Source organism: Phyllobates terribilis, unplaced genomic scaffold (assembly GCF_046119375.1).
Source record: "Phyllobates terribilis strain yellow unplaced genomic scaffold, ASM4611937v1 Scaffold_2__4_contigs__length_985480577, whole genome shotgun sequence".
Taxonomy (NCBI): domain Eukaryota; kingdom Metazoa; phylum Chordata; class Amphibia; order Anura; family Dendrobatidae; genus Phyllobates; species Phyllobates terribilis.
In genome coordinates, this window is record NW_027362762.1 from 812,660,210 (window position 1) to 812,684,113 (window position 23,904).

The window sequence follows — 23,904 nt, forward strand, 5'->3', positions numbered from 1 at the left end:
CACAGCAGGCACAATTCAGTGACATCCTCACACCTGCTGCCTTGAGCATAGTAATATGAGGGCATATTTTTTGGGAGACAAGTTTAAGCTTTGAATGACTCCACTTATTTTATCATATAGCATACTGAAAAAAAATTAAAGTGGCATGAAATGGTGAAGAAGAAACGCAATTCCACCATTGTTTTTTCGTTTATATTTTTTTGGCGTTCATTGCATGTTAAAAATGACCTAGTAAGATGATTATTCAGGTCTGTTTGAGTACAACGATATAAAATGTGGATACTTTTTTATCACTTTAGTGGCTAAAAAGTATTCTAAAAAAGGAATGTGGCTTTTGTTGCCATTTTTCGAGACTTGTAACTTATTTTGTTGTTTATAAAGCTTGCCAAGCTGTAGCTTTTTCTTGACACTATTTTAAGGTACATACAACATTTAGATTTTTATTGCATTTTTGAAGGAAGGTGCAGCGAGTGAAAACCAGCAATTCTGACATTTAGATTTTTTTCTCTTTATGGTGTTTACTATCAGGTTCATTAATTTTATATTTTGAAAGATCATACTTTTAAGGTGATATTAAATATGATATTTTCATTTTTGTTACTTTATGTTTAAACTGTGTAAAAGTGGATAGTTCCAATTTTTATAGTTTTTATGTTTAAAAACATTTGATATTTTTTCCCTTTTTTTTTAGTCCACCTGTATAAAATGTAATACTACAGTATTGCAGTATATAGTGATAATTATGATCTGTGAAGCTCAGCATGTGGCTGGGCTTCACAGGACTGCAAAGATGGGAGTGACAGGTGCCTTAAGCAGGGCCCTGGCTGCCATGGTAAGCCATTGGTATCTTGCTAGACAGGTGCAAGAGCACGTACAGCCATTTAAATGCCACAACTAAATGGTTAAACAGAAGTGTGCAGAGTTAGCTCTAGTCGCTACTGTTAGGCAGATGCTGGCTGTATAAAGTCTTCTCCTTAGTGTGATCCACAAATACAAACCGCCGCATGACATTCAGGTACATCTACATGCACTAAGGGGATAGACTTTTTACTAAATCTTCTGCAGCTCTAGTCCTCTCTCACTTATTTTTGGTGGGTAGCCAACAGTTGGATCTCCCAGTCCACCATTGAATGCAGTTGAAAATGGACCAATATTCAGCTTCAAGAGAAACATCAAAGGGTGTTATTACTGGTGAAAATGTAGTAAAACAAGTGCTGAAAAGAAAACAGAAAATACTAGTCCAAGCCTCAATAGGGCAGTTCAATGCAAAAAATTTTTTCCTTTCAATAGACCTAATACAACGTTTGTGTTAACTGAAATGTCACATTAGGTGTATTAAAATAAGATTTTTTTCATTGAAGTGCTCTCTCTATTTTCTGGATTTTTACCGGTGAAAATGTAATGTACATACAAAATCGAACACTTTCTAATAGATGTATATTGCAAATACACTGTATTTAACATGACCTACTTGGATTTGAATACACCTGTGAGATATCTCTGTTAAAAGTGTTGCCCAACTCTACTTACTTCCGGATAAGGAGCAGCATTGTGGACGTTATGTTAGCAGATCACCTACCGGGTGCACATGTCCTGGCAAACATCTGCCAACACAACATTATTAGCGCCACTCACCTTCTGAAAAACTAGTAGGCGTTTCACTCAACTAAACATAGATGAGATTTTTGAATGAGAAAGGGAAATAGGACTCTTCTGGTAGAAGCTTGTCTCCCCTCCTTCTAGCATATCTCATCCTTCCCTTCTTTTCCCCAACATCTGCCTTGAAGGTTAGTTGGAGGAACCCCGTACACATTAGATAGTTAACCTGTCTCAAAAAAGTCAATAGTTTTGGCTTACGTATATTTGATTTATAATCTCTGACATTGGTATCAAACTAAGCCGAGGTCTATGTATGGGAATGTGCCCTAAGAGGTGACATCTCTTTAGTTTAAAAATCCACTGGAGAATTTTGGAGAAAACACTCTATTAAATACGCCTTTAATATGTGATAGATGGGATAAATATGTAGCTTTTACTATTATTTCATTAGCAAAGTTTGGCGTTTCAGTTTCCTTGTACAGAACAGAAGTCCCATCTGCCCCTTCTGCTAACTAGAAGATATCCTGAGAGTGTGCGTGCATACTGCCATACCAGAAGAAGGAAAGAAAATATGAGTACCTTCAATTGCATATTTTCAAGTTAAAAGAGGTTATACTGTTTCATGTTTTTATAGTCCATAGGCTTGAACAATGATAAAACAACAAACTTATATAGAATCCTGCGGCCAATCACTGGACTCATCAGCTGATGCCATCTACATTGGCTGAGCCACTGTAAAACGTGACGTCAACACTGCAGCTAATCAAAAAAAACGCTGGAGCAGCATAGGAGAGACAGCACTCGAACCAAGGATGGGAAGTAACAACTCAATTTGTTATGAAACACGACGAACCCTTTAAACAAAGAAACAAAAATATTAAAATCCAATATTACAGCCCTTGCCTCCTCTACAGACATTGTTGGGCATAAAGGCTGGCCTCACATAGATCATCATTGTTGTCAGATCCTGAAGATATTGATGGGATCTCTTGCCATTTATGTAAATGTAAATGGCAATGACATCATGACTTATATGACATTGGGGAGGATAGATTCTTCAAATTTTTGTCGAAAGACCTCTACCATCACTACACTGAGAATTCATGTATTTCGGGAGGTCAGAAAACACAGTTATCTGCTGTAAACGGGGGCAATCGATCTTATGACAAAAGAACAACAAATCTAAATCTTTACTGTAGATTTACATACTTTATGTGAAATACTTTTTACCTCCTAATTTTATAAAATATTACACTGTGAAATATACACTAAGATATGCTGAGACAGGGACTCCACGTACACTCGGCACTGTGGACAATTATCAATGTACACTATATTTATATGTAAATCTGACATACATAGAAAAGAACATTTAACTTCAAAAGCGTTCATTTCTATTAAAAAATTCACAGAAACGAAAAATATTGCACTAGCTCCGTAATTATTAAAGATAGACACAGTAATCTGCTGGACGGATCATTACAGTGGATCCTTGGCAATTTCCATTACACAGCCCTTGCCAATGAATAGCATTTTTGTTGTTAAGCTTGGAGGCAAAGCAGGCAGCATACCACCACGCACCACCATAGCTGGCTGCACAGTTAGCAGTGTAGATATCTTGGTCTTTGTCCTTTGCTGTGAACTTCATGTTATCATGTGTGGTTCCGGCCGTAATTGAAGACATGGCATCTCCAGCTGTACCGGTGTAGCTTCCCAGTCTCAATCTGTAGCCATTAGCCTCATCGTCTACACTGAAGAGGTTGTAATCTGCGTATTTTTCTTCATTGTTATTATCATGAATCACAAACCGCACCTGGTAGACTTTCTGCTTAGTAATGTGATGCAGATACTCTAAACCCAACCAGTAGTCCTTCTCCACATTCCCAAAGCCATATTTGTAAGTGGTCCAGGATTCATCCCAGGTTATCTCTGAGTTAAATCTATTCCGTTGAATGACAATCCAGCCGCCACTCTCGGTCATGTCACAGTACACGATCAGTGGGTGCAATCCTCTGGGACGTATAATGTAGACTCCACTGTCTTTGTATAGTGGTATTTCACTGCAGTCTTTTGGTAAATCTACAATCAAACAGATAAAGTTATTATATCTTTGTAGACAAAAATACTAACACACGGGCGTACAGGTTGCAAGTGCTTCCAAAAAAATACATTTTCTGCTTTTCAAAGTTAATGATATCCAATATAGGCTGGGGTCACACAAGCAAATAAACAATTGGTTCCATTCTCATCCAGAAAAGTGGGAAGATTATTTTCTCGTTTGTCATCCATGTGCTGTCCATATGGAATCTGTTTGTCTACTCAGCAGCTATTAGTCATTTACAGGACCATTTAAAGTTTCCCATCATACAGAATTGTAATATGTCTGTAAAAATCAGATGCCACGCTGATGGGCCATACTTCATCCATTTTTTCTCACACCCATCAGATTTCAGGGTGAAGCAGGCTGCTATTTTTTTCTCCACGCCAAATACAGCTGAGAAAAAATAATTAGATCTGCACTGCCTCATTGAATAACATTGGTCTGAGTGCGATCTCTTGTTTTATCAGATTACACTCATCCGAGTTATACGTTAGTGTGGGCTAGCCCATACAGACCGCCTGTATTAGCTTTAAAGGGTTGCTGCGCTACTTTATATTGATGATCTATCCTAATAATAGGTCATCAATATCAGATCAGTAAGAGGCCAACACCCGGCACCCCCACTAGTGCTGGCAGCGAATGGAAAATAGCAGTTGCATAACTAAACAGTACATACAGTGGCCATTACAAAGTTAACGGAGAAGTAATATCACCTCCGCAACCACTAATCTGGCTGCTGATAGCACTGAGAGCAGCTAATCGGTGGGGGTGCCGGGTGTTAGACCCCTACCAATGTGATATTAATGACCTATTCATTGGACAGGTCATCAGTATGAGGCTGGGGTCACATAAAAATATTAAAAAATCGGTCCAATTCTTATCCAGGAGAGTGGGACTTTTTTTCTCACTTGTCGTCTGTGTGCTGTCTGTATGTTTACTCAGTGGCTATTAATCTTTTACACGACCATTTATAGTTTCCCATCATACAGAATTGTAATGTATCCATAAATATTGTATGCCATAGTAATGGTCTGTATGGCTGGATTCCAGAGTGCAATCGCAACATGGTGCTATTTTTTTCTTACTCCGAATAGAGCTGAGAAATGTCAAGTGCTCTTCAAATGCTCTTCAAATCTTGTCCAAAAATGCTACACAAGAAACCATGTCACAAATCCAAAAACTATTTGCTCTTTCTCTTTTTACTGCTTCTACTTATTTCAGGGGATGTCTCCCCTAATCCCTGTCTACCCTCCGCCAACTTTAACCCCTCTACCCCCTCAAATCATAAAAAAACAAAAACCAAGATATTTTCTGTCTTTTGTAGGTTTTGCTTCTTTTTGCTAGTGTGAACATGCTCCTATTTCTTGCATGTCTACCATCTTAGACCTCAGTTCACATTGCTTGGTTTTTTGTCTTGTTTGCATTCTGTGCAATTTAAGGGTGTGGCATCCCCTTTGTTGAGCTGATTAGTATATATGTAGCTTACCACGGGCCTAGGTGGTCTGGAGTTGGGACCCGGTCCTATTTGTCTACCCTTTTATATGCATTGCTTCAACTTTGATATACAGTAAGGTTTTTAATATAGACAGTATAGGTACCGTCCCAATTTAGGGTCACCTTGCCGCTGGTGGGACGGCTTGTATACTTTTTTTGATCAAAAATAGTTCACTAAGTACCCTATATTTATTATGCAACTTTGCTTTACATTTATATATAATGATGGTAGGGTATGAGATATATTTTCTGTCTTTTGTAGGTTTTGCTTCTTTTTGCTAGTGTGAACATGCTCCTATTTCTTGCATGTCTACCATCTTAGACCTCAGTTCACATTGCTTGGTTTTTTGTCTTGTTTGCATTCTGTGCAATTTAAGGGTGTGGCATCCCCTTTGTTGAGCTGATTAGTATATATGTAGCTTACCACGGGCCTAGGTGGTCTGGAGTTGGGACCCGGTCCTATTTGTCTACCCTTTTATATGCATTGCTTCAACTTTGATATACAGTAAGGTTTTTAATATAGACAGTATAGGTACCGTCCCAATTTAGGGTCACCTTGCCGCTGGTGGGACGGCTTGTATACTTTTTTTGATCAAAAATAGTTCACTAAGTACCCTATATTTATTATGCAACTTTGCTTTACATTTATATATAATGATGGTAGGGTATGAGATATATTTTCTGTCTTTTGTAGGTTTTCCCCTCAAATCATAACCCTGATAACCTTATTAACATCAGTTGTACTCCTTCATCGTCCTCTTTTAATTGTGCACTCTGGAATCCATGGTCTGTATGCAACAAGCTTCCTTTCCTGCACAACTACTTTCTGACCAACTCTCTCAATCTGCTGGCCCTCACTGAAACCTGGAATGCGACACTGTCTCCCATGCTGCTATTTCTCATGGCGGCTTACATTTTTCCCATTCCCCGAGACCTGCGAATAGACTTGGTGGTGGAGTCAGCTTACTCCTGTCCCAACAATGCACTTTCCAGGTAATCCCCCCAGTTCCATCACTCTCTTTACCTTCTTTTGAGGTGCACACCATCATACTCTTCCATCCCCTCTCCCTCAGAGTATCAGTCGTATACCATCCCCCAGGCTCACAAACCCAGTTCCTTGACCATTTTTCTGCCTGGCTACCGCACTTCATATCCTCAGAATTACCAACCCTTATCTTGGGAGACTTCAACATCCCCATATATAGCCTGTAACTTACCTGGCGGCGTTCTTGCATAGGGCACCATCTCCCACTATGCAAGATCGCAAACTTGATCATCAGTCCAGTCTGCTAGCCTGGCTTCTTTCCATGCTGTCTGCTTGCCTCTGTTCTGGCTGCTTAGGGAGGCGGCCCGGTCACTTCCTGTTTCTTGTAGCTGCTGTGGGCACACCCCTAATGCATTCTCAGCCTATTGCTGTCAGTCACTGGATATTTAAACCAGCTTCACCTGGAAGCTGGTGCCTGAGCAACTCTATCATTCAGTGTGCTCCTTGACTCTGAATGTGCCAGGTCCTGTTCTGTTTCTCCTGCCTGTCTGCCTTCCTGGAGCCTGTATTTCCAGGCCTGTCTGAACACGCTCCTAGCCTGTTCATCCCGCCTTCTAGGGGCCGCATACCTAGATCTGTTATCTGTGTTTCTTGCCTGTCTGTCCGCCTTCCTGGAGGCTGTATTTCCAGGCCAGTCTGAACACACTCCTAGCCTGTTCGTCCTGCCCTCTGGGGGCCGCATACCCAGACTCGCTCCTGTATCTCGCAGCAGTGTCAGTTCCTGTCTGAACACTCAGTTCCTGTCTGAACACTCTCCTAGCCTGTTTCCTGTTTTTCTCTATGTCCGTACCTTCCCTTTTTCTGCAGAGTCTGAACCTGCACCTAACTCCTACTCGTTGTCGCTGTACTTCCGTTTGTGAGTTTAGAGTCCACTCGCTACTTCATTGCAAGTATTTTGTGTGTATCTGGTTCTGCCTTTCCCTTTCAGTCTGTTCCGTGTGAACAGAGCCCTGCCCCCTCTGCTCTGCCTTTGCTCACCGCTCCGGCAGTTCCTGCCTGCTCTGCCTTGCTCACCGCTCCGGCGGTTCTTGCCTGCTCTGCCTTGCTCACCGCTCCGGCGGTTCTTGCCTACTCTGCCTTGCTCACCGCTCCCGCGGTTCTTGCCTGCTCTGCCTTGCTCATCGCTCCGGCGGTTCTTGCCTACTCTGCCTTGCTCACTGCTCCGGCGGTTCTTGCCTGCTCTGCCTTGCTCACCGCTCCGGTAGTTCTTGCCTGCTCTGCCTTGCTCACTGCTCCGGCGGTTCTTGCCTGCTCTGCCTTGCTCACCGCTCCGGTGGTTCTTGCCTGCTCTGCCTTGCTCACTGCTCCGGCGGTTCTTGCCTGCTCTGCCTTGCTCACCGCTCCGGTGGTTCTTGCCTGCTCTGCCTTGCTCACCGCTCCAGCGGTTTCTGCCCGCTCTGCCTTGCTCACCGCTCTGGCGGTTTCTCTCTGCTCTGCCTTGCTCACCGCTCTGGCAGTTCCTGCCTGTTCTGCCTTGCTCACCACTCCGGCGGTTTCTCTCTGCTCTGCCTTGCTCACCGCTCCGGCGGTTCCTGCCTGCTCTGCCTTGCTCACCGCTCCGGCGGTTCTCGCTCTGCCTTTGCTCACCGCTCAAGGCGGCCTTGCTCTGCTCTGCCTTTGCTCGCCGCTCCAGGCGGCCTCGCTCTGCTCTGCCTTTGCTCGCCGCTACAGGCGGTCTCGCTCTGCTCTGCCTTTGCTCGCCGATCCAGGCGGTCTCGCTCTGCTCTGCCTTTGCTCGCCGCTCCAGGCGGTCTCGTTCTGCCCTGCCTTTGTTCACCGCTCCAGGCGGCCTCGCTCTGCTCTGCCTTTGTTTACCGCTCCAGGCGGTTTCGCTCTGCTCTGTCTTTGCTCACCGCTCCAAGCGGTCTCGCTCTGCCCTGCCTTTGCTCACCGCTCCAGGCGGTCTCACCCTGCTCTGCTCTTGCTCACCGCTCCGGCGGTCTCGCCCTGCTCTGCTCTTGCTCACTGCTCCGGCGGCCTCGCCCTGCTCTGCTCTTGTTCACCGCTCCGGCGGTCTTGCTCTGCTCTGCTTGTCTACCGCATCTGCGGCTCTGTTCCTGAGTCCCAGTCTGTACTGGACCTTATCCAGTCTGTGCTCCAACCTGCTACTGCCTCCCTGTCGGCACTCCAGCCGTGCTTGCCAGTACTCCCTGCCTGCATACCAGTCGTGCTTACCAGTGCCCGCCTGTCTGCATACCTGCCGTGCCTGCCTATACCCACCAGTCAGTGTGCCAGCCTAACCTGCCTGTTCCTGTATTTTCCGGTGTGGGTCAACAGCTGTGTCCGGGGGCTGACCTGGAGTAGCACCTCGTCCCTCTGCTCGGTTCCTCCCTGGTGCACTGGTGTCGTTAGCCATCGTGCGACCTTGGTCGGATCGGGTAGATACTTAGTTACGCCCCTCCAGGCACTCTCCGGTTCATGGTCCAGTGGAATCACTAAACACGTACACGCCAGTCAGTCCGGGCGTGTGCATAACACAGCCCCACCTCCCCATCTGCATCTCAGTTTCTATCTCTAACCACTTCTCTTGGCCTCTCGCAGCTTTCAACCTCTGGGTCCACACACAAAGACGGTTACACCCTTGATCTGGTCTTTGTCCGGCTCTGTTCAATCTCCTACTTAGATAACTCACCTCTTACCCTCTCTGACTACAACATTCTCTCCTTCGCGCTCACAAATCTTTGCCCACCCCAGCACACTCCTACCTATCCCACATTCATAAATCTACAAACCATTAACCCTCATACACTTACAGACTCCCTACACTCATCACTGTCCCCAATCTCCTCTATTTCCTGACCTGATCTGGCTGTAAATCACTACAACGACACTATCAGAAGCACCCTGGACCAAGTAGCGCCCTTCACCCTCAGAACCTCTAAACAAAGAGTAAAACAGCTCTGGCTCACACCGCAAATCCGTTTTCTCCAGCAATGCTCTAGGAGTGCTGAACGCCTATGGAGGAAAACTCTCCCACCAGAAAACTTTATCCACTATAAATTTATGTTAAGAACTTGTAACTCTGCCCTTCACCTCGCCAAACAGACCTACTTTACCACCCTTATCTCCTCACTATCCAACAACCCAAAAAAACTTTTCGACACCTTTCACTCCCTCCTAAGTCCTAAAACGCAGGACCCTATCACGGACATTTGTGCTGATGACCTGGCCTACTTTACAGAGAAAATAGAAAATATCCATCAGGAAATCAGCTCCAAACCACCAAGTGCCGTGACTCCCATCCCTCCCCAAATCTCCTCTGGCTCACTCTCTACATTTGACCCAGTCACAGAAGAAGAAGTCTCCAGGCTCCTCTCTTCTTCTCATCCTACGACATGCACTACTGACCCCATTCCCTCACACCTACCTCAGTCTCTCTCTCCAGTCGTCACTACTCACCTAACTAAAATCTTCAATCTTTCCCTCTCTTCTGGTATCTTTCGCTCCTCCTTAAAACACTCTATCATTGCTCCATTATTAAAAAAAAACTTCTCTTGACCCAACCTGCACAAATAACTACAGACCACTCTCCAATCTCCCCTTCATCTCTAAACTCCTGGAGCTCATGGTCTACTCCCGCCTTACCCGCCTTACTCCACTCACTCTCTCCTAGATCCATCACAGTCCAGCTTCTGCCCTCTACATTATACAGAAACTACACTCATCAAAGTGACCAATGACCTTTTGACAGCAAAACGTAATGGTGACTACTCTCTGTTCATTATTCTTGACCTCTCTGCAGCTTTCGACACTGTTGACCACCATCTCCTACTCTCTATGCACCACTCAATTGGCATAAAGGACACCGCTCTCTCCTGGTTCTCCTCCTATCTTTCTGACCACTCCTTCAGCATATCGTTCACTGGCTCCACTTCCTCTCACTATTGGGGTCCCTCAGGGTTCAGTCCTTGGCCCTCTTCTCTTCTCTCTCTACACGGCAGACTATCAGCAAATTTGTCCTTCAATACCATCCTTATGCTGATGACACACAACTATACACTTCATCCCCTGACCTTACCCCCATTGTACTACAGAACACCAGTGACTGTCTGTCCGCAGTTTCCAACATCATGTCCGCTCTCTATCTGAAACTCAACCTTTCCAAAACTGAACTTCTGCTCCCACCATCTACTCGCCTCCCTTAATCTGACTACTCCATCTCCATATGTTGCACCACAATAACACCTAGCCAGCAGACTTGCAGTCTGGGTGTTGTATTTGACACCAATTTTTCCTTCACCTCCCACATACAATCTCTTGCCCGCTCTTGTCCCTTTGCACCTAAAGAACATCTCTAGAATCCGCCCCTTTCTCACCCTGGAAACAGCAAATACCCTCACTGTTTCCCTGATCCACTCCCGCTTTGACTACTGTAACTCTCTATTAATTGGCCTCTCCTTCACTCGACTTTCTCCTCTCCATCCTTAATGCAGCAGCCAGAGTCATCTATCTGGCTAATAGCTACTCGGAGTATTCCGCTCTGTGCCAGTCATTGCACTGGCTGCCCTTACATTATAGGATCAAATTTAAGTTGCTTGTTCTCACCCACAAAGCTCTCCACAGTGCGGCACCCCCCTATATCTCCTCCCTCATTTCTGTTTATCGGCTTACCTGTTCTCTGCACTCCGCAAGTGACTTTCGACTAACATCCGCACTAATCCGTACCTCCGACTCCCGGCTGCAAAACTTCTCCCGAGCTGCACCTATTCTTTGGAATGCTCTACCTCAAGAAATTAGGACGAACCACAACTTACACAGTTTTAGTCGCTGCCTAAAAACGCATCTGTTTAGGACGGCCTATCACGTTCTCTAATCAAAGTCGTTTTAATACATAGCCCACTCACTATTTCCCTGGACATAATTCTCCATCAAACTCCAACACACCCAAAACCACTACAAACATTGGCCGGTGATGAGCTCATGCAGCCTTTATCGATCCCTCATTCCCTCAAGATGGCTGGACCATCATTGTAAATAAGCCCATGTACTTTGTGTCACCTCCATCTCATTGTAGATTGTAAGCTTTTACGAGCAGGGTCGTCATTATTTTAGCTTTAATTATTGTATTATCTTTAACTTTGTTACTTATGACTGTGTATATGAACCGCTGAACTGTAAAGCGCTGTGGAATATGTTGGAAGTATATAAATAAAGAATATTATTATAAGGAATGAATTACAAAGATGCGGCATACTGCCACTTCAATTGTTTTGGCCTCCTTTGCTAGAATTTACAGGAAAATACAGTAATGATTTTTATATTTTTATGTGTGATGTGTATATACCTGTAATGAGTATATGCTTTCATAATGTGTAAAGGCGTGTGTAGTGTATACATACCGTTTATACATATTTTATATATGTGTGCCCAATGTGAAAATGATTGTGTACATGCATAGTGCATGTGTATATATGTGTGCAAATCCACCATTGGGGCACACTGGTCTGATTATGTGCAAAATTACAGTTCTATTTATCGTGATCGCACAGTAAAATAATGGCGTGTATAATGACAGTGAATCCCAGGCATGCCGATGACATAGAGAAATAGCAGAGCTCTGGACATTGGATTAAATAGTTTTTACTGTATGTTAGTTTTAACAATATGTATATCTGCAGTGTCATATTTACATCAAGGGAGAACTTACTTTCTAACGGCTCTTCATCCTCATTTCTTGGTCTTCGATGACCATGACGTGTTGAGACTGCACAAACCAAGACTAGTATCCACACGTAATGCAAAATCCCTAACAGAGGAAAGTACAGAAATTCATGCACCTGTTAATATACTATAACATTATATACATTTCATCCATTCTTGTTTAAATAATTGTACCTTTTCAAAATAACAACACATTCTGCAGTGCTACTGTAAGATTGTAGGATTCTTACTGGGCTCACTTTGTTACATGTTACAGGACTATAGAATAAAGGTCGATTCTCTCATATGAAGGAAATGGACTTTTCTGTAGTCATGACAGTGATTGTACATATGTAATAATATACTGTTGTATAACACGAGCCTTCTCATCAATGCTATATTATTTGTACGGTATTATGGGCGACATGCTAGAGAAAAGCTTCTCATGTACACTCTACTGCAGCTAAAGCATCACTTCAGCGTTTTTTTATTGCAGCGCTGGAGTGGTGCTGCTAATCTAAGTTCCCTGCCCCTAGTATTATACTTTCCAGCCACTGTCTTCAGCTCTTCCTGGGGCCGCGCCGGTCCTGCACCACCATCTTGTGATTGCAACTGCGGACTGACGAAAGTCAGAGTTAGGGTAAGTCCCCACGATCAGGAACCAGTAGCCCTTTGTACACAGCGTATTTTTGCTGCGTCCAAAACGCTTTGTTCTAATGCCTCACTTGTTTTGTCAGTACATGCGGATCCACCGCATATTATCATATTCAATCGATCAAAATCTGCAGTGGAGACTTACTTCTCCGCTACAGAAATCGACGTGCAGTGGCTTGTAAACTCGTAAACCCGCACCGTGGGTGAGTTTACACAGCATCAAAAAGAAGCACAGTGGGCATGGGATTTCTATAAATCCCATCCACTGTGCTTGTACTGTAGAACGCAGCAGTTTGGACGCAGCGCAGGTGAGCTGCATCCAAAACGCTACTATTCCTGATCATGGGCTAGTACCCTTACGGTCACAAGCTCTCAGTGCAAGTCTATGAAAGCCTCATTCAGACTCTCAAAGACTTACATTGAGTTGTGACTTCCGGATTGCCAAGCAAACAATCCGGCAGGTCACAAACTGGTTTTAGCAGCAAAGTGGTATTAAAATATAACTTTTAATAGATAAAATTAAAAAAATACAACCCATTGTATATGACTTTTCCGCTATCACTTTGCATTTGGGGCTATATAAAAATTATATGATATTTTCCCTTGAATATATATCTACTTTCATTTGTGGATATGGACTTGATAGGTCATATTCATCCAAAGTGTGTCTAGTCGCCGTTACTGGGAATATTGATTTACACACTGGTGGTAGAGTGACCCAATTTTTGGATCTTTTGCATGTGTGTACGGTGGTTCTCTGTTGTGCTAAGGATTATTTAGGTCCTTAGATTTTCTATGTCTTTGATCCTTGTCTTAGAATTTTTATCTCTTTGTATTTTTTAATTTCATCTATTAAAAGTTATATTTTAATATCAATTTGCTGCTAAAACCTGATTACTATTAGTGGTTATCATACCCCCTATTGCTAGCTATATCACAAACTGCTGGAAACTGACCTGAGCGGCGCTGATAGAAGAAGACTGCGCTGGTAAGTATAATACTTGGCGCAGGGAACTTAGATTAGCAGCACCACTCCAGCACTGCAATAAATAAGTCGCTGGAGTGGTACTTTAATATAAGTAGAAGATGAGATCATTCCATCTGTAAATGTTTATATTGGTCATCTGTCAGTAGTAATAGTAATTTATAGTTGCTATAATTAGGGCCTGATTTATTATTGTATTTGCATTTTTTTTATCTCCACTTTGATTTTTTCCCCATTTTTATTTGCGTCTAATTCATCTCTTAATTTGTGCCTTTTTAAAGTCTATTTAATATGTGTAGCCTGTTTTCTTTATGTTCACCATTGTGGGTGGCGTTTGGTGTTTTCACATCATCAACTACAGCAATCTGAAAAGTTGTAACAATTTTGCCCAAATGTACTCAGTTCCCCCCTAGAGTGATTTTATGTGTGATGTCAATTTTTGCACAAATTATGGAACAGTTTAGCCAAGGGATGGCTGAATTTCACCTGGGGGGAAAGCACCAAGCAGCGGCCCATGATTAGTGGCCTATACTTATTGGCCCCGATTCATTAAGACTGGTGTGTATCATGCCAGTCTTAATGAAGGAGCATGCTGGAGTAAGATACACCTAATCATTAAGACATGCATGCCACCTAATGAATTAGGCGCATCTTACAGGTGCCGTGCACCTCCGCCAGGAATGTATTCCAGTACCTGACATGACTGGAGTACATTGCTTGTGAAATTTAAGCCACTTTTGTCATAAAAGTTCATATTTCACTAAATAGGCGGGCTTAGTCATGTCCTGTCCCTTTCAAGATCCGCCCATTTCCGTGGAGATCTCCAGGACTGGTGTGAAAACACCAAAAGTCACAGTTTTTTCCTTAACTTCAAAGCTTCAGAAAAATGTGGGGACATTTGAAGGTGTTTCATACCAGAAGACTGTCAAAAAACCTTTTATGAATTTGGGCTTTTTTGTTTATTTCTGGCTGCTTTATAAAGGGAGTAGAGGGAACTAGTCTTTAAAGTCTTTGCCATTATAACCTAAAATCGGTACCTTTAACTGGTTTATTGCCGCAGTGCATAAACCTGTATATAAGCCCCCAACTCCCCCAACATATCCCAAAAAATACTAAGGGCAGAGCAAAGTTCTATAATGTGCACCGTTGCTGACCTTAGTATTGCAGAAAAAGTGTACCTGCGCAAATCGGCGCTTCAACTGTGCAGGTGAGAGATTTGCAGTGATCTATGGAAAGCAGATATTACACCAGCCACGTATTATACTGTGTATACCATCTGATGTCTGTGTAAGAGTGTGACCAGAATGATCATATGTCTCCCTCTGGTGTATAAAACGGTTGTAACCTGTGTATACAAAAGAATGTTTCATATTGCACAGAACCTTATAGGCACCAAGGTGCATAGTTAATGTAATGCCATAATATGTGTTCTGATAAATACATAATGTCTGATGTGTTAGATATAGGGAAAGTATAGGACATAAGATATAGGATTAGCATTAGATATAAGATAGGATTGGGTATAGTGCAGTGGTGGGCACAATAGAATCAGGAACTCGTGTAGTGCCAGTAATGACACAGTTAATTGTTCAGAGAACCACTCCAGTGTGAGAGGAGCAGGGTTAGTTTATTAAGAAGAGGGACACTTCCTGATTACAGGCAGTTAGAGTTAGAGTGAAAGTAGAGGTAGAGAAAGCAGTAGTTGGAGGTCCGGAGGGCACTAGGAGCACGAGCTGTTCAGCAGCAAGAGAACGTCAGCATAAACTCGGAGCAGATATTCCTGGAATTTCCGGGGCCTACAGTCTGGCTGAGGCACTGAGAAGCGTGCCTCAATATCTTCCTAGGAGAGGAAGCAGGACGGGGAATTGCATAAGGGAGTTGGGACGAGGACTCTTGGAAGCTGCAGAGCTGCACGAAGCATCCCAGGGGCTAGAAATGCAAGACCAGGAAGGGATAGGTCAGGGCAAGCGAACAGCGGACATCAGAACATGCTGTACTATGGTCTTTGAAAATGGAAAAGTTTGTGCCCAATACTGCATGTCTCATTATGATGAAAATTGACAGTAAAGTAAAGTTCTTTATTATGAAACTAATTGAATGCCCCGTAATGTGTGTGCAGCGGTTCCTGAAGTTGAAGAACCAGTGACAGCAGAGGCCTGCAACCAAAATGTGAGCATTACACACCACACGCACAGCACAGGAGAATCACTGTTTATTTGTAGGGTGCCAGGGTTTGGGAACACAGCAACCCCTCACCCATGACTACCGTCCTGCGCACCTTGCACCTTACATTTAGGATACATGACTGTATATAGAGATGAGCAAATTAATTTCCTGGTCGTGTCTACAGGACATATAATATAATATTTACATGACATGTGATATCCTGTAACTAGGCTTAGGGTTGATCAGTCCAGTGCAGAATTGTGTCTTTGGTCACTCTGAGGTATGGGGTGATTTATTTCTGCTGACTGAACTTTCCTGCAGATATGGTGATGACTGCGCCAATGACCTCACACTGACTGCACGACCCAATCGGTATGAAAATTCAAGCTGCTGCAATGAATCTCACTGAGCCTCGGCAGACGGGCCGCTGACATACAGTGGGGAAAAAAGTATTTAGTCAGCCACCAATTTTACAAGTTCTCCCACTTAAAAAGATGAGAGACGCCTATAACTGACATCATAGGTAGACCTCAACTGTGAGAGACAAAATGAGAAAACAAATCCTGAAAATCACATTGTCTGATTTGGAAAGAAATTTTTTTAAAATTTTGGTAGAAAATAAGTATTTGGTCACCTACAAAACTTCATCTCAATACTTTGTTATATATCCTTTGTTGGCAATGACAGAGGTCAAACGTTTTCTGCAATTCTTCACAAGGTTGGCACACACTGTTGCTGGTATGTTGGCCCATTCCTCCATGCAGATCTCCTCTACAGCAGTGATGTTTTGGGGCTGTCGCTGGACAACACTTACTTTCAACTCCCTCCAAAGGTTTTCTATAGGGTTTAGATCTGGAGACTGGCTAGGCCACTCTAGAACCTTGAAATGCTTCTCACGAAGCCACTCCTTCGTTGCCCTGGCGGTGTGCTTGGGATCATTGTCATGCTGAAAGAGCCAGCCACGTTTCATCTTCGATGCCCTTGTTGATGGAAGGAGGTTTGCACTCAAAATCTCACGATACATGGCCCCATTTATTCTTTCATGTACACGGATCAGTCGTCCTGGTCCCTTGGCAGAGAAACAGCCCCAAAGCATGATGTTGCCACCCCCATGCTTCACAGTAGGTATGGTATTCTTTGGATGCAACTCAGCATTCTTTCTTCTCCAAACAAGATGAGTTGTGTTTCTACCAAACAGTTCTACTTTGGTTTCATATGACCATATGACATTCTCCCAATACTCTTCTGGATCATCCAAATGCTCTCTAGCAAACTTCAGACGGGCCTGGGCATGTAATGGCTTAAGCAGGGAGACACGTCTGGCACTGCAGGATCTGAGTCCCTGGCGGCGTAGTGTGTTACTGATCGTAGCCTGTGTAACATTGGTCCCAGCTCTCTGCAAGTCATTCACTAGGTCCCCCCGTCTCGTTCTGGGATTTTGCTCACCGTTCTTGAGATCATTTTGACCCCATGGGGTGAGATCTTGTGTGGAGCCCCAGATTGAGGGAGATTATGAGTGAACTTGTATGTCTTCCATTTTCTAATTATTGCTCCCACAGTTGATTTCTTCACACCAAGCTGCTTGCCTATTGCAGATTCAGTCTTCCCAGCCTGGTGCAGGGCTACAATTTTGTTTCTGGTGTCCTTCGACAGCTCTTTGGTCTTCACCATAGTGGAGTTTGGAGTGTGACAGTTTGAGGTTGTGAACAGGTGTCTTTTATACTGAATACAAGTTCAAACATGTGACAGTACTACAGGTAATGAGTGGAGGACAGAGGAGCCTCTTAAAGAAGAAGTTACAGGTCTGTGAGAGACAGAAATCTTGCTTGTTTGTTATTGACCAAATACTTATTTTCCACCAAAATTTGAAAAAAAATTCTTTCCAAATCAGACAATGTGATTTTCAGGATTTGTTTTCTCATTTTATCTCTCATAGTTGAGATCTACCTATGATGTCAGTTACAGGCCTCGCTCATCTTTTTAAGTGGGAGAACTAGCACAATTGGTGGCTGACTAAATACTTTTTTTCCCTACTGTAATACAGGATCCGGCCATGGACTTATTAGGGGGTGAGCAGCGTCCTTCCACCCCCTCACTGTACAGAGAGCAGAAGCCTCCTACCCCATCCCTATCCGGAGCCTGTACTTACTGATGGCAGGAAGAAGCAACCAGGTGTGCTCCTCGCTTCAGCAGTCAGCCGCACACAGCGTGGGTGTGTCTGCATTACTGTGATGTGGCCTGCCGACACATATACACAATTTAAGATATAGTTAAAGCCCCCTGGTGGCTCCAATTAGCTGCTTGAGGATATATACACCTATGCCCACTGACTAGCAGGACATGATACGTTTTGCTCTAAAAAAGTGCAAACAAAAGGTAAAAAACAAAAACGGAAACATTTTTCTTTTTAATTAGTGCAAAATTCATGAACTGCGTGAAGAATTTGGTGCAAAAATATCAACAAATTCCACGAGTCAAAAAAAGAAAGTGAGTTGGAAAAAAAGAGAAGCAAATGATGAATCGGTCCCATTGTGTTTTTTCTATTTATGTTTTTTATACAAAATATTAAATGTAGGATAACTTCCAATACAGGGCATAATTGTCAGATAAGAGTTTGCAGAAGTGCTTCTGTATATCTGTCTGTCTTTCTGTCTCATAAGATTGGATGTCTCATGCTTCTAGCAAACCTTTGTCATATAATGTGAATCTGTCTTGGATGCTTTAGTGAATCCTGCATTGAGCAGGGGGCTGGATATTATGACCCTGGAGGTCTCTTCCATCTCTACCTTTCTATGATTCTATGTATGTCTGGTGTGCAAATACAATTTTATGCGTCAGAAGCGTATAGCTATCTATTTTATATATTACGATACATTATTTATATCCACATTAGCACACACAATGTTCAAATTTCCTATTTGGAATGGAACACAAATTATTGTTTTAGTTTGATAAGCTTAGCTAACTGTTAGATTTTTGTGATTATTACAAAGTTCCTTGCAACTTTCTTTCCCATAGGGAAACAATGAAGATACGTACAAGTCGCTTTAATGCCAGAATGTTGCCACAGAACTCAGTGTTCACTCTAATGTTACAGGTATCATTACAGATGTTTTATTACACAGACCTGACATAATATAATACCTGCATGTGCCACTACACCTTCATACAACCCTTCTACAAGGTAAGTCAGGTCTGATGGCAGACAGTATTCTATAGTAGGAAATCTGCACCCCCTTATTGAATGAGGCTCACATACAGTATGTGCCATTCCTGGACACATAGAAATACTAAACAGATCTAATCCTGCTCACTTTTCCCACCAAACGCAATGGACATTATCTAATAGCACTGATCAGTCTACTCACCCATCGTCCTGTTCGTTAATCTACTTCGTTGAGCTCTACTGTCTAATGCTAACCTGCAGTACTTTCTTTTTACTTGTCCTCAATTGCAAGAACAACAGATTGTGCCACATCATGGAATAAGGATGGGTGCAAAGTCCCTGCATATTTTCAAGAAATAAAATGAATTGCTTTAACTCCTTAATGTCGTCTACTAGTTTTTTACTACAATGTACAATATAAAGTTATTTGTAATTCTGCCTGAAGAAGGAGCCTCAGTGCTCTGAAAGCTTGCATATATTTTTTTTTTCTGGTTAGCCAATAGATGTATCACTCCGACAATACTTTTGTAATTTTTGGGCATAAAAGTATTTACATAGTTTTTTATTATAGAAGTCTTGCATAAAAATGCATGGTGTGTTTTCATGTTTTCACCCAAAAGTTTTGTTCATCATGTTCCATAATAAACTGAGCTTCATCTAGCTTTTTTAAGTGGATAGATTGCTCTTTAAATACTTGAAGGGGTATCTCCCTTATATAGAATATGCCATATAATTCTGATAAATGTGAGTCCCACTCTAGCAAACATGTATGTCATATACACTATGCTCCAAATTATTATGCAAATAATATTTTCTCAGATTTTCCCAAATTACCTATATGAATTGCAGTCATTGTAATTTTCTAGTCAAATAACTATTAGAGTACAATTGAAAGGTTTTCGTACAAACTGCCTATAATAACAGTATATTTTTAAAAAAAATAAAAAACTCAAACTGCACTCAAAATGCATGTTCCAAATTATTATGCACAGAAGAGTTTTCAACCTTTTCATTTTAATAAAGAACAAAAAAATGGTCATTTTTGAAATTATAAGCATTAGCAGGTTATTACAAACTGAAATCAAACAGTTTTCAACTCAAAACTTTATTCTAGGTGATGTTACATTTGCACATAGGACCCCTTGTTCGAAAGGAGCTTCTGAACTCTCTCGTCCATTGAATTTGTCAGGTTTTGGATGGTTTCTGCTTTAATTGTTTTGCATGAGGACAGAATACCTTCTCAGAGCTGTTGCTTAGATGTGAACTGCTTCCCGCCATCATAGACACTCCTTTTGATGATGCTCCAGAGGTTGTCAATGGGGTTGAGGTCAGGGGAGCATGGGTGCCACACCATAAGTTTGTCCCCTTTTATGCCCATAGCAGCCAGAGATGCAGATGTGTTATGTGCAGCATGAGACGGGGCATTATCATGCATGAAAATGATCTTGCTGCGGAATGCACGGTTCTTCTTCTTGAACCATGGAAGGAAGTGCTGTTTGAGAAACTCAACATACATTATGGAGTTCATCTTTACCCCTTCAGGGATCCTAAAAGGGCCGACAATCTCTCTCCCCATGATTCCAGCCCAAAACATTACTCCACCTCCTCCTTGTTAGCGCCGTAGCCGTGTTTGCATGGGGTGTCCATCAACCAGCCATCCTCCACTCCATCCATATGGACCATCGAGATCATTTCATGCATGATAATGCCCCGTCTCATGCTGCACATAACACATCTGCATCTCTGGCGGCTATGGGCATAAAAGGGGACAAACTTATGGTGTGGCACCCATGCTCCCCTGACCTCAACCCCATTGACAACCTCTGGAGCATCATCAAAAGGAGTGACTATGATGGCGGGAGGCAGTTCACATCTAAGAAACAGCTCTGGGAGGGTATTCTGTCCTCATGCAAAACAATTAAAGCAGAAACCATCCAAAACCTGACAAATTCAATGAATGAGAGAGTTCAGAAGCTCCTTTCGAACAAGGGGTCCTATGTGCAAATGTAACATCACCTAGAATAGAGTTTTGAGTTGAAAACTGTTTGATTTCAGTTTGTAATAACCTGCTAATGCTTATAATTTCAAAAATGACCATTTTTTTGTTCTTTATTAAAATGAAAAGGTTGAAAACTCTGCTGTGCATAATAATTTGGAACATGCATTTTGAGTGCAGCTTGAGTTTTTTATTTTTTTTAAAATATACTGTTATCATAGGCAGTTTGTACAAAAACCTTTCAATTGTACTCTAATAGTTATTTGACTGGAAAATTACAATGACTGCAATTCATATAGGTAATTTGGGAAAATCTGAGAAAATATTATTTGTATAATAATTTGGAACACAGTGTACTATGGATGTGTTATATGTGCCTGATGTGGGAATACCACTTTAAGCTGTCAGGAGCATATAGCCAAAACTTCTCAATTTCTTAGCAGTATTTTAACTATAAAAACAACCATTTCAAAGTTTTATTTTATTCGACATCCTTTGTAAGCATCCAGGGATCCATTTAAGAGGCCAGCCACTTAAGCATATTACCATTTGATAAACCAAATTTTAGATACATACTAAATAAAAAAGTGCAAGCTTGTCCTAATGCTCACTACTTTATTTTTATAGGTGGGGATGAAGTCATAGTACATGAGCTTATAGGACTAACAGCCTTTATTAGCTAATTTCTTTTTATAGTCTATGTTCTTTTAATTCTGCTAAGGCTATGGTCACAGTCACACGCAGCATTATTGCTGCTTTCTTTTCTACAGCCAAAACCTGCTCTCTTGGCATTAAAAAGGGGTGTTCAGAATGCCTATTTTTCAGTGTTTTCCACCATTTTAACGCATTTTTTGCAGAATTTTTGGGTGCAGATTACATGTGTGCATTTTCAGGTGAAACGGCCTAATCTGTAATATAATTGTGCACCCAGTGGATTTGATTTTTTTTAACAGCATGTGTGCTTTGTCTACAGTAAGTTTTTAAAGCACCATTCCAGCTGTTTTTTTTTCTCAGAACTGGAGTGGTGCTTCTACTGTAAGGTCCCTGCCTCCCGTCTTATACTCACCCTCGGCGTCTTCACCTTCTTTTTTGCTGCTCCGGTCCCACAGAACCATCTTTTGAGCGCAATTTCTGAGTATCTGGAAGTCAAAAGTTACGTCACAAGCTCTCAATGCAAGTCTATCAGTTCCAGAACAAAGTTCTCATGGATTGTATTGAGTTGTGAGTTATAACCTGCGGCTCACTCCATGAAACACTGGAGCGATCCGACAGATCACAAACTGCCAGAGGCTGACTGGTGGTGATTAAAGGTGAATATCAGAGAAGAGTCAGGGACCTTAGATTAGAAGCACCACTCCAGTAGAAAAATACAAAAAAACGCTGGCGTGGTGCTTACTTTATTTACCAAAAATGCAGAGAAAAAGCCTAAAAAAACACTTGCATTTTTTGCAGCATTTTTCACTTTCTCATTGCTTTCTATGGGTGAAAAAACAATGCAAAAACGCTGAAAGAATTGATATGCTGCAGGTTTAAAAAATGCCACAGTTTTCCAATTCAGTCAGGAACAAAAAAACAAGAGGGTGCATGAGATTTGTGAAATCTCATAGCTTTCGCAGTTACTGTAAAAAACAGCTTTTAATTTGCATAAAAAATGCAGCAAAAAAATGCAGCAAAAATGCTACATGTGAACATAGCTCCTCCAATATTACTACTAATTCATGTTAAGTTAGCCTATTCCAATGTATTTAGCTATTTATAGGAAAATAAAGAAACTACAGTTTGAGTTTGTATTCGAAGACCTCAAAAGAGCTTCATGGAGTCTGGACCCTGTTATATTAGCTAGAGAGGGGCACACAATGGCTTTCATTTTAGAGGAGATAGCATAACTATATTGTACATGGTCAGATTCCCATTCCCTTGAATGGGTAACATGTATTATTACATTTCTGCAGTGGCCACTCAAAAGCTGGCCATACACACATGAATGTGCTATCGCTCCCAACTACTCCATATGCATGAGTGTTCTTGTGTTTTTCATGGAGAGAGAGAAGAAAGCTGATGCCATACACCTCTTGCATTGGCTCATCTTCCCTAAAAACAGGTGTTGAAATTACAACTGCCCAATCTTTTTGTTCCTGGCCATCATCTGCCTGGAGAGAGTTGGGAGGCCCTCTCACACTTGAGATGGTCAGCCATTTTGGTCAACTTTCATCTATTGTGTTTGGAAGCCTATAGAAAAGGGACAGTCCAGATGAGGAAACCTTTTTTAAATTTTATTTATCCTTTTCTCTCTCTCATCCCCCAAACTTCTCCCTTTATAAATTATTTTCTATTTTCTTTAGTTTACATCTACATGTATCACACAGGAATTAGGACTATTGAAAGAAATCAGAACATTCACCGTTTTTGATAAAAAAAAAAAATCATAAATTTATTGTCAAAACTACAAATTAAAAACAGAAGTTTATTTACAATTCATTAATGGTGGAGTGTGCTGAATAGTCTACAATTCCCTTTATTATTTAAGGGGTTGTGACATCACAGACAACCCCTTTTACATTGGAGCTGCCAAGGAGATCAGCTGATTAAGGGTCCCATTCCTGGCAATGCTGGAAAACAGCAGATTTTGCTGAGGGAAACCGTAGCCTATCAGATGTTGTGTTTGCAGCAGACATTGCAGTGAAAATGTAGTATTTCATGCTGGCCATCGAGAAAAATGGCCACATCTGCAATGTATGGATGACTCTGGAGCTCTCTGCTATGGCTCATACAGCTGAGCCCAGAGTTGGGGCACACATAGCTCCTACAGCTTAACAGTACATAGCCATAGATGTTGTACCACAGATACTGTCACACTGCTGTCAAAAAATGTTGGCGTTTCACTGCTCCAGAATCCTTGAATTAAAACCAGTTGTGAAATCCACATTATGGCTGATGGGTAGTTTGGCGTTCCAACCCTTCTTACACTATGCCACTAGATGGTAAGTATTATAAACTAATGTACAGACCTCATAATTACAAGGGTAATTGTAGATGATGGAGATGAGTTGATTTCCAC

At 42.1% G+C, this 23,904-nt stretch overlaps 1 protein-coding gene across 2 annotated transcripts in view; it reads right to left on the reverse strand.

Annotated features, from left to right (window-relative positions):
* Nucleotides 1-1,986: 1,986 nt before the first annotated feature.
* The window catches only part of LOC141230556 (fibrinogen-like protein 1-like protein), a 45,152-nt gene continuing 23,234 nt past the window's right edge, over nt 1,987-23,904 (reverse strand). The window contains exons 1-3 of one of the 2 annotated variants that reach the window (XM_073667609.1): nt 19,053-19,179; nt 11,887-11,985; nt 1,987-3,678 (exon numbers count right to left, since the gene is read on the reverse strand). In XM_073667609.1, the coding sequence (XP_073523710.1) occupies nt 3,044-3,678; nt 11,887-11,985; nt 19,053-19,056 (738 nt within the window). In that variant the 5' untranslated portion in view covers nt 19,057-19,179 and the 3' untranslated portion in view covers nt 1,987-3,043. Of the gene's footprint in view, nt 3,679-11,886; nt 11,986-19,052; nt 19,180-23,904 lie in introns of those variants that run through there. The other variant, XM_073667607.1, reaches the window with a different exon arrangement.